The sequence below is a fragment of the Microtus pennsylvanicus genome, chromosome 9 (assembly GCF_037038515.1).
Source record: "Microtus pennsylvanicus isolate mMicPen1 chromosome 9, mMicPen1.hap1, whole genome shotgun sequence".
Lineage (NCBI taxonomy): Eukaryota > Metazoa > Chordata > Mammalia > Rodentia > Cricetidae > Microtus > Microtus pennsylvanicus.
Genome location: NC_134587.1, coordinates 40,570,943 through 40,586,071, shown reverse-complemented (window position 1 = coordinate 40,586,071; position 15,129 = coordinate 40,570,943). Strand labels below are relative to the sequence as shown.

Below are 15,129 nucleotides of genomic sequence, written 5' to 3'. Positions count from 1 at the left end.
ACACCAGGGGGCGACAGAGGGCAGCGCGCCGGGCGGCTACGGAAGCCGAAAAGGGTCGCTTCCGGCCGCGGCGCCTATTTCCAACTCTGTAGCACGGGGCGGCAAGGATCGGCCGAGGACCACAGACGGGATGTTGCGGACAGCACTGAACCGCGTGCCTACACTACTGCGTATTGTGCGGACCCGGAATCCCGGGCCTGGGCGACTTTGGGATGCGGGAACTCGCCTGACGACCGCGGAGAGACGGTGGGGCTCGCGGAGTTCGAACTCCGCACCAGAACCCGAGTCTGTGGCCGCGCTGGGGCGCGTCGAGCCGAGCCACTACCAGCTCCACTACACCTGCAAGGTAGGCGCGGCCGAGAGAACCTGGCGCTGGTTCACTTCCTGAAGGAGCGTGGTTCTCAGAGAAGGGACTGGAAGTAACCTTCGGGCCGGGGAGGGGACGGGGTCTTCCGCGGGAGGGCTGGGAAGGGATGGAGCCATCTTTGAGGGACAGAGGCTTCCAGGGATGGGGAAAGTTACATGGAGACAGGCGTTCTGGGTAGGAAGTAACTGGGATCTCTCCTAGGTGAGACCATCTGGGACAGAGTTGGGGCTGTCTCGCAGGGTGGTTAGCTCTCGGGAGGGGGCTTTCTTGTGTGTACCTGGCCTGACCACCTCTCTAACCCAACTAGGTCTGTGGGACTCGGTCATCCCAGCGCATCTCAAAGTCGGCCTATCACAAAACTGTGGTCATCGTTAAGTGCCCTGGTTGCCAGAACAACCACATCATCGCCGACAACCTAGGCTGGTTCTCTGACTTGCAGGGGAAGAGGTAAGGCCAGCTGGGAGGGATAGGAGTCAGTAGGATTGTGTGTTATGGATTAAGTAAAATGCGGATCTCTGGCAGCTGCAGGTCCCCGAGCAGCCAGGGGAGGGAGGGACGGAGGGGGGAAGGGGAGAAGTGGGAACAAGTGGGGAGAGACAGAAAAGCTGCCTCTTTGACAGGGAGACAGAAAAGGGAAGAGACTCAGGCTGCAAGCAAGAAGGAAGATCTGCCTGCCTCAGCCGACTGAAGAGGGAGTGGACATAGCTTGTCTCTTTTTTTTTAAAGATATTTATTTATTCATTTATTTATTTATACAGTATCCTGCCTATGTAGGCCAGAAGAGAGCACCAGATCTCATTATAGGTTGTTGTGAGCCACCATGTGGTTGCTGGGAATTGAACTCAGGACCTCTGGAAGAGCAGTCAGTGCTCTTAACCGCTGAGCCATCTCTCTAGCCCCTGGCTTGTCTCTTAAAGGGAAAGGATAGATCATTACATTGTGGCCCTTCAGGAGGAGCCTTGCCTGGCTTCACTGGATAGCACAGCTTCCATGTGGATCTAGAAACTTGAATTTGAACTTCAGATAAACCATGAATAACCCCCAAGTGTGGCAAACTATATCTAGTTCTGTGGCTCCACCTCTGCCACTGCCTGACCTCCTATGGTCTTTTCACTTTCTTTCTTTAAAGATTTATTTATTTGCCGGGCGGTGGTGGCGCACGCCTTTAATCCCAGCACTCAGGAGGCAGAGGCAGGCGGATCTCTGTGAGTTCGAGGCCAGCCTGGTCTACAAGAGCTAGTTCCAGGACAGGAACCAAAAGCTACAGAGAAACCCTGTCTCGAAAATAAAAATAATAAAAAACCAAAACAAACAAAAAAACCCAAAGATTTATTTATTTTAAATATGAGTGCTCTGTGTGTACAACTTTATGCCAGAAGAGGGCATTAGAATCCACTATAAGACAGTTGTGAGCCACCCTGTGGTTGTTGGGAATTGAATTTAGGACCTCTGGAAGAGCATTCAGTGCACCTAACCATTGAGCCATCTGTCCAGCCTGCCTTTTCACTTTTTTTTTTTTCATTTTTACTTTCTTTTTGGGGGGAATGAGGGTTTTTTAAGACAGGGTTTCTTTGTAGCTTTGGAACCTGTCCTGGAACTAGCTCTTATAGGCCAACCTGGCCTTGAACTCACAGATCCACCTGCTTCTGCCTCCTGAGTGCTGAGATTAAAGGCGTGCGCCACCACTGCCCAGCTGGACTTTTTCTTTTATTGATATTTATTGAGCTCTACGTTTTTCTCTGCTCCCCTCCCTTCCTCTCCCCTCCCCCCTTCAGCCCTCCCCCAAGGTCCCCATGCTCCCAATTTACTCAGGAGATCTTGTCTTTTTCTACTTTCTACTTCCCATGTAGATTATATCTATATAAGTCTCTCTTAGTGTCCTCATTGTTGTCTAAGTTCTCTGGAATTGTGGTTTGTAGGCTGGGCTTTTTTGCTTTATGTTTAAAAACCACCTATGAGTGAGTACATGTGATAATTGTCTTTCTGTGTCTGGGTTACCTCACTCAAAATAATATTTTCTAGTTCCATCCATTTTCCTGCAAAATTCAAGCTGTCGTTATTTTTTTCTGCTGTGTAGTACTCCATTGTGTAAATGTACCACATTTTCCTTATCCATTCTTTGGTTGAGAAGCATTTAGATTGTTTCCAGGTTCTGGCTATGACAAACAAAGCTGCTATGAACATAGTTGAGCACATGTCCTTGTGGCACGATTGAGCATCCTTTGGATATATACCCAAAAGTGGTATTACTGGGTCTTGAGGAAGGTTGTTTCCTAATTTTCTGAGAAATCGCCACACTGACATCCAAAGGGGCTGTACCAGCTTGCATTCCCACCAGCAATGCAGAATGTTCCCTTTTCTCCACAACCTCTCCAGCATAAGTTGTCATCAGTGTTTTTGATCTTGGCCATTCTTACAGGTGTAAGATGGAATCTCAGAGTTGTTTTGATTTGCCTTTCTCTGATGACTAAGGATGTTGAACATTTCCTTAAGTGTCTTTCAGCCATTTTAGATTTCTCTGTTGAGAATTCTCTGTTTAGGTCTGCACTCCATTTTTTTTTTTTGATTATGTGATCTTTTGATGACCAATTTCTTGAGTTCTTTGTATATTTTGGAGATCAGACCTCTGTCTGATGTGGGGTTAGTGAAGATCTTTTCCCATTCTGTAGGCTGTCATTTTGTCTTGTTGACCATGTCCTTTGCTTTAAAGAAGCTTTTCAGTTTCAGGAGGTCCCATTTATTAATTGTTTCTTTCAGTGTCTGTGCTGCTGGGGTTATATTTAGGAAGTGGTTCCCTGTGCCAATGTGTTCAAGTGTACTTCCCACTTTCTCTTCTTTAAGGTTTAGTGTGGCTGGCTTTATGTTGAGGTTTTTGATCCATTTAGACTGAGTTTTGTGCATGGTGATAGATATGGGTCTATTTTCATTCTTCTACATGTTGATATCCAGTTATGCCAGCACCACTTGTTAAATATGCTTTCTTTTTTTCCATTTGATATTTTTTGCTTCTTTTTCAAAGATCAGGTGTTAGAAGATGTGTGGATTGATATCCGAGTCTTCTATTCAGTTCTATTGGTCCTCCTGTCTGGGTTTTTTTTTTTTTTTTTTTTTTTTGGTTTTTCGAGACAGGGTTTCTCTGTAGCTTTGGAGCCTGTCCTGGAACTCCCTTTGTAGACCAGGCAGGCCTCAAACTCACAGAGATCTGCCTGCCTCTGCCTCCCGAGTTTTTTTTTTAAATATTTATTTATTTATTATGTATACAATATTCTGTCTGTGTATATGCCTGCAGGCCATAAGAGGGCACCAGACTTCATTATAGATGGTTGTGAGCCACCATGTGGTTGCTGGGAATTAAACTCAGGACCTTTGGAAGAGCAGGCAATGCTCTTAACCACTGAGCCATCTCTCCAGCCCCCCTCCTGTCTGTTCTTATGCCAATACCAGGCTGTTTTTAGCTCTGTGGTAGAGTTTGAAGTCAGGGATTGTAATGCCTCCAGAAGTTCTTTTATTGTACAGGATTGTTTTGGCTATCCTGGGTTTTTTGTTTTTCCAAATGAAGTTGAGTACCGTTCTTTCGAGATCTTTGAAGAATTTTGCTGGGGCATTTTTACTTTCTAATGGAGGCCTTTTATCCTCTGCCAGCTCAGGGCAAATGGGTGTGTGTCAGACTGTGGAGTGGGTGCTGGACTTCAGTTGGTGCTCCCACTTGTGGGAGGGCAGTGCGGAGGGCCAGGAGCCAGTGTGGAGGAGGAGTCTATGACCGCCTGATGGTTTTTTAGTGTCCTCCTGTGAGGAGGGATTAGTGGCAGGAGTGTGGGCAGAGCCGACATGAGATAAGCATGCAGACCCTGGGTCTCTGGGTTCGCTTGTTGGACCTGTGCTGCAGAGAAATCTCAGGTCTGATTCGTAGGAACAGGACAGAACTGCTGGGATGGCTAGCTGGTGAGAGGCATGGCCGAGGCCCCTGGGGGTACGCTGTGTGTGTGGGGGGGGGGATGACATCCTGTTTGCTGACTTCTGAGGTGGCCCTTCCTGACACACAGATTTGGTGAAGGTGCATTAGGTACCTTTGAGGTACTGGTGTCACTTGGGTTCTGGGACAAGTTTTCCAGGACCAAATTGACCGTGGGGTGATGCCCTTGAAGGAGCCCAGTACAGAACTGAGGCTGCCTTCCTGTCTCACAGGAACATTGAAGAAATCCTAGCAGCTCAAGGAGAGGAGGTTCGCCGCGTGCCTGAAGGATGCCCTGGTACTGATCCGGAGGCTGCTGAACCACCTGCCACCCTCCCTGGCAAGACTGAACAGAGCTGACTGTGGGGGCCAACCTTAATAAGCTAAATACAGACAGGTCACCCAAAGGAAGCTCTTTGCCAGAGTAGAACTTGGCCATTGATAATTTAATAAGAGGCAGGAGTCTCAGTAGTTTACCCTGAGGCAATGCCTGGCTGCAGGAGGAATCACAAACAGATTACCGTAGGGCAATGCTAGCTCTTAGACTCCCTCCTCTTCCCATTTCACCTTGGGACCTGTTCCTTGCCTTGGTGGGAGACAAGCATTAACCGCTAGATATGCACTTGCTCTGTGCTTACCCACGAAATGACTAATTTGGTTTATTTATTAGCTTTACAGAGTATGGAGTTCTAGTCTTGTACTTATTATAGATTGTTAAAAAACCAAGTTAGTCATCTTTAAAGTGCTGATGTGGTAGGTTACAGGAATGAGCCTCATTTAGTTCCTTGTGTATGTTTTCAAAGTCAAACTTAAAGCAGGTAATAAAAAGCAGGATTTGTCTAATCAACGTGCTTAGGCAGCCCTCATACTTCAGAGATCTGCAGAATATGGCATTTAAAATAATGATTAAAAAACTTATTACAGGGGCTGGAGAGATGGCTTAGCAGTTAAGAGCATTGCCTGCTCTTCCAAAGGTCCTGAGTTCAATTCCCAGCAACTATATGATGGCTCACAACCATCTATAATGAGGTCTGGTGCCCTCTTCTGGCCTTCAGGCATACACGCAGACAGAATATTTTATACATAATAAATAAATATTTTTTTTTAAAAAAAAAAACTTATTGCAGGGGCTGGAGAGATGGCTCTTCCAGAGGGTCTAAGTTCAATTCCCAGCAACCACATGGTAGTTTACAACCATCTATAGTGGGATCTGATGCCCTCTTCTGGCATAAAGGAGTACTTGTGATAGAGCACTCATATACATAAAATAAATAGATATTTAAAGAGAAAAGGGGGGCAGTGGTGGCACACGCCTTTAGTCAAATAAAAAAACAAACAAACAAAAAAACTTACTATATTAGACAGAGACTCAGAGATCCTAACAGTAACCCAAGGTCTCCAAAGAAGATTATGAATGAGATGCCGGAGGTCTCCACCTGGATTACGATGATGCTGACCACTGGGCGAGATGACTCCCAGTGCAGCACTGGCTGCCAGGGAAAAGCAGACCCAAGATTGGGTGCTGTCTAGCTACTTGTGAAGGGGGAAATGTGGGGGCCAGCCATAATAAGCTAAATATGGACAGGTCACCCAAAGGAAGCTCTTTGCCAGAGTAGAATTTGGCCATTGATAAATTTAATAAGAGGCCTGAGTCTCAGTAGTTTACCCTGAGGCAATGCCTTGCTGTAGAAGGAACCACAAACTGAGATTACCAGACTCCTACCCAAGAACAGACCATCCAAAGGAAATGCCTGGCATTCCAACCGTTGTAGATAGGTCCACCTGCCAACGCACATTCACCAGGACACCCTAGACAGATGTCAGCCAATCAGAGGTCCTGAACCTCAGAAACCCCTCACCCCCACATTAACTACTATAAAAACCCAATCCTAGGGCTGGAGAGATGGCTCAGAGGTTAAGAGCACTGACTGCTCTTTCAGAGGTCCTGAGTTCAATTCCCAGCACCCACATGGTGGCTCACAACCATCTATGAGATCTGGTGCTCTCTTCTGGCCTACAGGTGTACATGCAGGCAGTGGAAGACACCACCCCCACCCCCTACCCCCCCACCCCCCACAGCCGGGAGACTCACTCAAGTCTCGGTATAACATGACCCCCCAGGAATTCACGAGAGACTTGCTGCAATCACACGAGGTTTATTGACAGGACAGGGACCAGTGCACTGGGGCCAAAACTCATTTCCCATGCAGGGGTAGAGAGTTCGACCCCGAGTAGCTGGGAGAAGGGGTGTTTAAGGGAAGAAACCATAACACAATAATCCAAAGGGGGTAGGGAGGGCGTCATTGGAAAATACCAATGATAATCATAAGGGGGCAGCTCCCTGTTTCTCAAGATTATTCTCAAGATTATAATCTTAACTTTATCTTCAGCTAGTTCCTGAAACAGAGGCACTAGATTTTTGATTCTTCTCTCCCTGCTTAGATTTTTGGCTCTATTTTTTCTGCTATTGAGGGGTCTGGATTTATCTGGTTCTTTCAGCAGAACATTGTATACATTTTTTAAAAAAAAAACCCAATTCTAATTGAGCTCGAGGCTCTCTGGATATTCCAGTATGTTGGACTTGCAGAGAGACCAAGTTTGCAAACTTGATTAAAATAAAGGCTCTTTGCTTTTACATATGGGACTTGGTCTCCTTTGTTGGCTCTGTGGGGACTCCGCAGATTTGGGCATAACACTGACTTGTACACTCCTGCAGCTGTGGACTCCGGTCTCCCAGAAGTTACCCCATCCACCTGGAACCCCAAGTCTGGCCTGCTCCTTGTCAGCAAACAGCTGTCACTTCCAGGTGCTGGGCCCTGGCTCCTGTTTTCCTTTCTGAATTCAGAACAACTCTGTGGCTCTGGGACCCCAGCCTCAGGAGCTTCCTTCCTCTTCAGTCACCTCATCCCTTGTGGCCCTGGGCAGTTTCTGTTCCTCAGAGCTCCACTACTTCCTCCTCTGTTGCCCACTCTCTCCTGCCTAGCCCTGGTGGCTTCCATCGTGTGAGCTCGTGTCAAGTCAAGCCCTGAGGCATGGCTTCTGTAGCAGAACTGGCTGCCCAGTGCAGCTGGTAGACCTGTGGGGTTCTGCTCAGAGGCTGGGAAGAAAGAAGAGGCCCCCCTGAGCTGCCTGCACCTCTTAATGCTCCTTCCTGTGTTGGGGCCTACGAGGACATGTGTGGCAGTGATGAGGGCCATATCATGCTTGCCTTGGTGTGTGGTTCATCTCCCAACTTTGTTTGACACGCCTTCAGGATGTTCTTGTGTTAAGGAAAACAAGTGGATGCGAGGCCAAGACAGGCTTTTTGCGGGAGTCTCTGGGCCCCGTGATGTTCACCATTAATCAGCAGCCCATCTGGCAGGGAGAGACCTGGGACAGGAGGGTGGGGTGTGACAGTGACACAATGCTGCCCTGTCTCCTGGGACCCAGCTGGTGATTAGCAGTTCACTCTAGGCTGTAGGAGGCCGGGTGCACTTGCAGGCACTCAATTACCCCCTGTCCTTCCCTCGGCAAACACCCTGCTATTATCCCCACCCAGAGCCTCCTGTGTCATTTGTGCAAACTGTCGGAGTCCTAGAGGCAGAACCAGCCCCCAGCTCTAGCCTGCTTCCTGTGGAGGACACAGAGGTCAGAGGGGGCTAACTGTTGCTTAGGGGCCTTCAAGTGCAAGAGGCCAGTGGAGCCCCGACTGGGCTCTTTTTTTGCCTTCAAGTGTCTGGACCAGAGTTCGAGGATGCCCAGAGGTGGCTTGACCTGATGGTGCAGAACTGGATGGAGGGGACCTGCTCTGGATGGGAAGGCAAAACCCACTGTGGACTTACCTTGGTGTGTGCCTTCTGCATGCTGCTGCTCCCCATCTGGAGCCTTGCTGCTCGAGCCCTCTCCTTCCGGGGAGCCTCTCTGGACATCGGGGTCTCACTTGAAGCCTCACCCTCCACACAGACCATTATTGCACGGTCCATACGCTCACCCTGTCCTGCAGACTCACCTTGGGCCACTGTTGTCAATCATGGCAGCTTGGAGTTCTGACTAGTCGAGTTGTCTCCTCCTTCCTCCCACCCCAGCGCTTTCAGCGTGACTCCCGTGGAGTGGCTCGGCCCTCTGATCACATGCCCTTCCCAGGGCAGCTCCTTCCAAAGTTGCCCTCCCAGCACCTAAGCAGTCCCGGCATGCCTGGAAGAATCTGGCTACCTCTAGAGCCACCACAGTGCTCCAGACTCCAGTGACTTCTCTAGGTTATTTTATTGGTCTTATGTTCCACCTCCCTTGGCCTAGGTCAGGCCTCTCCCCAAAGGGCCCTATCAGGATAGACTTGAGCTCCATGGGGTACTGCTCACCACATGAACGTGGAGGACAAGCCAGGCCCTCTCTCAGTTTCTCTGTTGCTTAGACTGGCACAATCCAGTCCCAGAATTAGGAACAAAGGGAGCCCTGTGGCTGGAGCTAATCCAATGAGGGTGAGGCTGCTGAGAAGGGCTAGTCCCCAGTGTTCCCCAATGCACAGTAACAAGCCTGGCTTCTGTTCCACATCTCTGGAAAGCCAGGACCATGAAGAACAGCAGAGAGTGCAGTAGGCAGAGGATGCAGCAAGTAGAGGCCCAGGCCCTAGCCCCCCATTGCTACAAGCAGCAGGGGCGGGCATGCTCCTCATGATCTCAGAGGGCTTGTGTGCTGGAGGACACTGCACTGGACAAGCCAAGCCCACGTCCTGGGAAGGCCGACCGACACAAATTCCACCAGAAGCCACACTCACTTGGCAGACGTTTTATTTCTGGGTAAAACAAAAACGTACCTCTCGGGTTGGAAAGAACCCGTGGATAACATGGCAAACACGTGTGAGCAATAAATACGCATGTACATTCAAGTATGCAGGCGGCCACTACGTCCCGCCCGAGACCCTGTGCTCTGGTATTTGTTCCTGCCCTTGGGGTGCTGTTGCCTCTTAAAAGTTGGATCACAGGGCTGGCCCTACAGTTTCCCTTACCCTGGCCCCCTCCCTAGGCTGCAGGGTAAGAGGCCCTGGGTTGTACAGAACCCTCCAGTAGGGCTACTTGCAGGATCTGCAGGCAAGAGCTGGGACAATAGTCCCCAAAGGTCTGTCTCGTGGATGCCCCAGCAGTCCAGCCTGAATCTCCACCCCAACTGCAGTGCCCTGTGTCCAACTCAGATGTTGCAGCTGGACCCCTTGAGGAGAAAGCCAAGGTACCATTTCCCTAGTAGAAAGGGGTGTGTGTTCACTGAGGGGACTGGAGGATCTAGCTGAACAGATACCTCATAATACCCACTGCCAGCCGGCAGGACAAGTCCTCCTAGGACAAGACCCTGCCTGTGTTTTTGGCTTGGAAGCTTGCCTTGTCCCCCTGCTGGAGAAGGTTCATCTTTCCTCAAAGGCCAAGTGCAAGGCTGGCGACTACTTGGTCAGGGTGTCTGAACTTTGCAGCTGTCAATCTCCTGCGGCGGAGTTGGGCACAGACAGGCCAGGATAGGGCCTGCCCTGGGGAGGTGAGGCAGAATACAGAGTGTACCTCCTGCATAGCCATCCCAGGACCAGCTGGGGGACAGAACATGCCGTGCCACTGTAGCCCCCAGAAGAGTCTTTGAGGCTCCCCTGGGGAGCTTGGGGGAGTTGGCAGAATTTCACATTTGGCAGGGCAGGGCTTGAGGGAGAAGGGTCTGGACAGCACCGGGGCTTGGGGCCAACATGCTGAAGGCCCAGCCTGGAGCAGGGTAGGGCGGGGTCTGCAGGAAGCTATGGGCCATATGGGGTCAGAAGCATGCCCTCCCCCATATAGCAGCTCTAACCTGAGCCCACCACCCTGGGATGGGGGTTCCTTGAGGGCTGGGTGCCCATCATTGGCTCAGTGGGAAGGGGTGGGGGGCTGAGCTGGCTCTCCATCATGGCCTTGGGAAGATTTGGCTTATCAGGGGTTATGGCCACTGTGGACAACTGAGTCCCCAGAGTCCAGGGCACGGCGTGCCTGGCTGGAGGGGTGAGGCCTTAGCTGGCACCTGGTGGACACTGCTGCCGGGGCTCATGCAGCCCACTGGCCTCCTGCTCCGGGCTCCCAGCAAGGTCCACACGCTGCTCATCCATCCGCTTAGCCTGCACTCTCTGGATGAGGCTGAAGAAATCCTCATCAGGCATGGTGGGGCCTCGGGGCAGCACATCCGGGGGTGGGCAGCGCTGGTCATCAATCCTGGAGGACTGGGCAGACACAGTGGAGATTGACAGTCTTACATTTCTTAGGCCTTTTGGAGGGCCTATCCTAGCACTGGGTGGGCAATGAGCTTACTGAAAATCTAAGGGTAGCAAACACTGGCTCGAGAGTAGTAGTGTACTCCAAGTGGGACCCGCTTTCAGTCACCTCTTGCCTCCCTGGTTCTGGGATAGTGTTAGGAGTCCTGCCCTAGCAATGTCTCTTGATGACATCTCCCCAGAGCTGTGGCTGGCCAACCAAACAGAAAGGCATAGAGCAAGCCAGCAGCTACTGGGCAGCCCTAGGGCCAACTCCTGGAACCCATTAATCCAGGGACTGTACCCCTAAAACTACCCTGGAACCTAGCACAACCCTGGGGGCCACAGCTCAGAGCCTGTTCCTTGGAAATCACCCCAACCCCCACCCCACCAAGGGTCTCCTTTGGATCAATCAGCTGACACCACGGGCTCTGTCTGCCTGTCCCGACGTGGGCCTGAAAGGTGTTTGTTTTTTCTTCAGAGCCTGGAGCAGAAGGGACTGGAGCCGGTGCAGCTGATGGCCCAAGTATTGGAGTGGGCGGGGCTTCTCGGGAGGAGCTGACTTAGAGGAGGTTGTCTGGACGCTGTTGGGGTTCTGTCTCTGTGAGAAGGAACATCGATCTGGAAGCTTAGCCTGATGCAGAGGTGGGGTGCCGGCCCCCGCCCTTCCTGCGTCTGACCAAGTCCCACCACATACATAACTGCTCCAGCTGGAGGGCAGCTGGCTCAGCCCAGCAGCACCCTAACCCTACCCCATCCCATATCCCGAAGCCCATCCCTGGGGAGCCCTACCCTGGTTCTGTCTTCACAGGTCTGGGCTCTCCGTTTTACCTGTCAACCCCACAGTGATAGCCATTCTTGCCGCTAACCCTCCAGCCAGCTGTTAACACCCCAGCTCTTCTTCCCTCCCAACTCCAGGGTGTCACTTGACCCTCAGCTTCCTCTGCCCAGATGTGGAAGCTGAAGTGGACATCCCTGGATTTGGGGACCTGGCAACCCAGGCTGACCTCTGGCACCAAAATGTGCTGAGGCTGGCATCTCAGGACATGCTCAGCCCCTTGGCAGAAGGAGGGCTTCAGGCCTGAGCATCTGCGGGGTGGTCCCTGACTCTGGCTATTCCATCCTCATCACCAGCGTGTTACTATGTCTCCCTCAGGCATCCCTTCAACAAGGCCAGAGAGAGAGAGACCAGAGCTTGCTGTGGGCCTGCTAGATGACTATACTGCAGCGGGCAGAGGACCACCAGAAGGCTGGCCTAGAAGAGACCCCACCCACTGTCTCCTGAGTTCAGGCCCACCTGGTACTTGATAAGCATGTTGAAAAACTCATCCCCTGGCTCCTGAGGGTCCCCGTCGCCTCGGAGGTGCTCCACATTGTTGAGGGTGATGCGTAGCCCAGGCAGGCTGCCCACGCTAGCCCTCTGGTCATCCAGCCGACGGCTCTGGGAGCTGGCAATGAGCTCAAAGAACTCCTCAGTCTGTGGTGAAGCTGTCACGGAGGGCTGAGCTGCAAGAGACAAGCAGAAAGCGAGGCCTGGAGAGGCGACCACTGGGAATGCTGGCACCTCGAACTGGCCCAGCTCTCTTCAAAGGGAATATGGCCCCAGTAAGTCTTCTATGCCTGGGGCCGCTCCTAACCATCTTGCCCCTGCCCTGCCTCCCAGGACTTCAGGAGCTGACAGGAGAAAGCTTTGGCCTCCCACACGCTCAAAGGCTGAGAAGCATAGACACTGTGTGTTCTCCAGGGTGGGGTAATTACATACTTCCCAGGATGCGGCTTCAGGGACAAGTGTGGAGGGAGCTCTGGGTGATGGGGGCACTTTGCAGCTGGTCTCCCCTGCCCCCCAGACTAGCTTGTTGGGGGCTAACAGGATTAGTGCTGGGTCTGGCTGGTGGGCTCACCTAGGATCTGTCCTCACCTGCCCTCTCCTCCAGGGTTGGGGCAGCTGTGGCCTCAGCAGCCCCTGCCTGGCCTTCCTCCAGGGGGCAGCGCTGGTCATCCATACGACTGCTCTGGAACTTACTCAGCAGGTCAAAGAAGCACTCCTCGTCCGAAGATGGGGCCCTGGGAATACCCTGGATAAGAAGGGAGGCCACAATTTAGCCCTCGGTGCCTCAGTGTCCTAGACCCACTGACAGGGCTGCCCACCCTAACTATACACATTCCCAAGGCGAGGTCACAAGACCTTCCAGGATGCCGCCCCCATGACACGATGCCCCTAAACCTGCCTGTCTCCTGTCCCCAGTTCTGTGGCTGTCACCCCTCCAGCCAGTCTCAGTCACTTCCTGTCTTGCTGCTACCTTAGCCTGGGCCACCCCTACCCAGCCTCAGCCTGGACTTTCCCCAAGCTGACCCAGGTCAGAAACCACCATCTTCAGAAATGGATTCCACCCCAGAGGGCCCTGTCAGTCATACAGAGCTCCATTTGTACCTGGCCCCCAATTCTGTCACCCTCCAATGTCCAGTGAGCCGACCTCTGCAAGCATGGAGCCAGGTTGGCCACTAGCTATGTGACCTCAGTGGCCAATCTGGCTGCAATGATAGAAGGATCTATAGGTTTTATCACCAAGGGCATGGAGACCCAGGTGGGGAGACGATGGTCTTCTTGCCTGTTTCTGGGCTTAGGCCACACAGAGATGGTAGACCAATGTCCAGTTCAGAAGACACCAGTGGTGTGGGGGCCGGTGTATGAGGAAGACTTAACACCCCTAGGTCCTCTGCGAGCTGGCTGGGGGGAGAGGTGAGGGCCTGGGGTTGAGGATGGGAACACTGCTGAGAGTTCCTTCCTGAAGAGAAAGAACTTTCTGGAGTCCGTACTGGACTCTGGATCTATTCTTCAATATATGGGTAGCTGAGTGGGGGTCTAGTCTAAGGCCTAGGTCATGGGTGACTGTCCTGAGTCCAGATAAGTTATGGGGTGGGGGAGCCTACTTCCAAACGGAGAGTTTGGGTCTGTGAATCCTGAGCATCAGGTGACTGGAGCAGGCTGTGCCATCCCAGACTCAGCTTTCACAACCTTGGACGGAAAGGCCTACTCTGCAGGGTGGGGTCTCAGAAGCCTGGCCCAGGGTCCTAGCCTAGCAATGGACGGAATGGAGGTCCAGAACCACTTGCTGCAAGAAGCTGGAACCTGGCTCTAGCCCATCAAAGTCCACACAGAGCAAGGAAGCAATGCCCAGGAAGGCCTGACCCTGCAAAGCTGTGGTCTTCAGAATGCAGGAAGGTTTCTACCATAAGGGGCACTTTCCATGCCTGGGATTGCCCAGCAATAGAGGCACAGGCACAGAGGTTGTATGGCCTCTCCAAGGTCACACAGAGGTAAGAACAGAACTGAGACCTGCATATAAGCAGACCGGGTAGACAAGCCCAACATAGGACTAGCTAGATTCAGGGCTCCAAAGGTAATGCAACCCAGTCACGGGAGCTATGGACAGGGCAGTGACATGGCAAAGAGACCCTACTGGGACCTCAAGTTGACTTTGCTCTCCTTCAGGCTTTGTCCTAAATGAGTCCTGCAGCCCGACACTGTCAGAGCCAGGAGAAAAACCAGAGCTGTAAGCAAAGGAAGGCTAACATACACAGCCCCTGCCAGAGGACAAGCAGCACTTGGCTGAGCCACCACTCCGAGGAGTAGGGGCTACACAGTATGGAGAACTGGATAGCTGCAGGGTCCAAGCTGCAGTATAGAGTGGCTCCATGCTATCCTCCCCCCTCCCCGTTCTTACACACACACACATACACACACACACAGAGAGAGAGAGAGAGAGAGAGAGAGAGAGAGAGAGAGAGAGAGAGAGCGCTTGAGGGAAGCCCCTGAAGGACTTGCATTTGTTCTGAGACTCCTCTTGCCCTCACTCAACTGTCAAGATATAGTAGAACCATATCCAGGCTGGAGACTTGGGACCTGGACTCCCTTACTCACTGCCCTGCTCTCCCCCCATACCCCTGAGGAGCATGATCTCATGTCTGAGAGGGTCCTGTGAGGACTGTAAAGGCCTCCCTGAACCCTGTCCCCTGCCCACAAGTCTCTGGCTCTTTCCCAAGGTCTGACTGCAATCTCGACTACTTTAGTTTAAGCCCAGGTTCCAGAGATGTGTACAGCTCTGGCCCAGCCCACCCCTACCCTGGCTGACCAAAGTCCCGGCATGCCCGAGAACCCACACTCACACAGAATCACAGGCTCCCTCCAGCAGCAGCAATCAGGAACTGTATAGGCGCCAGGCCACGTGCAACCCAGGCAGGATGCCAAGGTGCCAGGCACAGTCGCCACCACCTGCCCAAAGTGTCTCCTCACTGCCGCTGCTGGGACCCACGGTGTTCTCCAGATGCTTAAATAGGATCCAGGGAGAAGGCTGGGCTCTCCTAGTACCCGCCCTCACTGTTGCAGCTCACAAGTGGTTGAACGAACACACACACACACACACACACACACACACACACACACACACACTCTCCAGGCTCCAGGGAGAAGAAGGCTGGGCTCTCCTAGTACCCACCCTCCCTGCTGCAGCTCACGAGTGTGCAAGCGCTCTCTCTCTCTCTCTCTCTCTCTCTCTCTCTCTCTCTCTCTCTCTC

The 15,129-nt window shown here is 52.2% G+C and overlaps 2 protein-coding genes across 9 annotated transcripts in view; one reads left to right on the top strand and one right to left on the bottom strand.

The window, feature by feature from the left end:
• Positions 1 to 14: 14 nt before the first annotated feature.
• Dnlz (DNL-type zinc finger) lies at positions 15 to 6,954 on the top strand. Of its 2 annotated transcripts, none has more exons than XM_075985477.1 (3): positions 15 to 346; positions 675 to 814; positions 988 to 1,687. In XM_075985477.1, exons 1-3 carry the CDS (start codon positions 131 to 133, stop codon positions 1,070 to 1,072), a joined length of 441 nt encoding a protein of 146 aa, XP_075841592.1. In that variant the 5' UTR covers positions 15 to 130; the 3' UTR covers positions 1,073 to 1,687. The 2 variants fall into 2 exon arrangements, with proteins under 2 accessions (XP_075841592.1, XP_075841590.1); XM_075985475.1 differs by lacking the exon at positions 988 to 1,687 and adding an exon at positions 4,553 to 6,954 and having other exon boundaries at positions 37 to 346.
• Positions 6,955 to 9,068: 2,114 nt separating this feature from the next.
• Positions 9,069 to 15,129, bottom strand: part of Gpsm1 (G protein signaling modulator 1) — a 28,285-nt gene continuing 22,224 nt past the window's right edge. For 4 of the 7 annotated variants that reach the window (XM_075985459.1, XM_075985460.1, XM_075985462.1 and 1 more), the window contains 3 exons: positions 12,473 to 12,629; positions 11,852 to 12,060; positions 9,069 to 10,524 (listed from right to left, as the gene is read on the bottom strand). In XM_075985459.1, coding sequence (XP_075841574.1) covers positions 10,318 to 10,524; positions 11,852 to 12,060; positions 12,473 to 12,629 — 573 coding nt within the window. In that variant the 3' untranslated portion in view covers positions 9,069 to 10,317. Of the gene's footprint in view, positions 10,525 to 11,851; positions 12,061 to 12,472; positions 12,630 to 14,721; positions 15,040 to 15,129 lie in introns of those variants that run through there. The other 3 variants (XM_075985465.1, XM_075985466.1, XM_075985464.1) reach the window with 2 other exon arrangements.

Excerpts from the sequence above, each read along its gene's own strand:
- Dnlz (XM_075985475.1), top strand. The coding sequence starts at position 131 with ATGTTGCGGACAGCACTGAACCGCGTGCCTACACTACTGCGTATTGTG. Across the intron at positions 347-674 it reads AGCTCCACTACACCTGCAAG|GTCTGTGGGACTCGGTCATC; the intron begins GTAGGCGCGGCC and ends TAACCCAACTAG. Across the intron at positions 815-4,552 it reads TCTGACTTGCAGGGGAAGAG|GAACATTGAAGAAATCCTAG; the intron begins GTAAGGCCAGCT and ends CCTGTCTCACAG.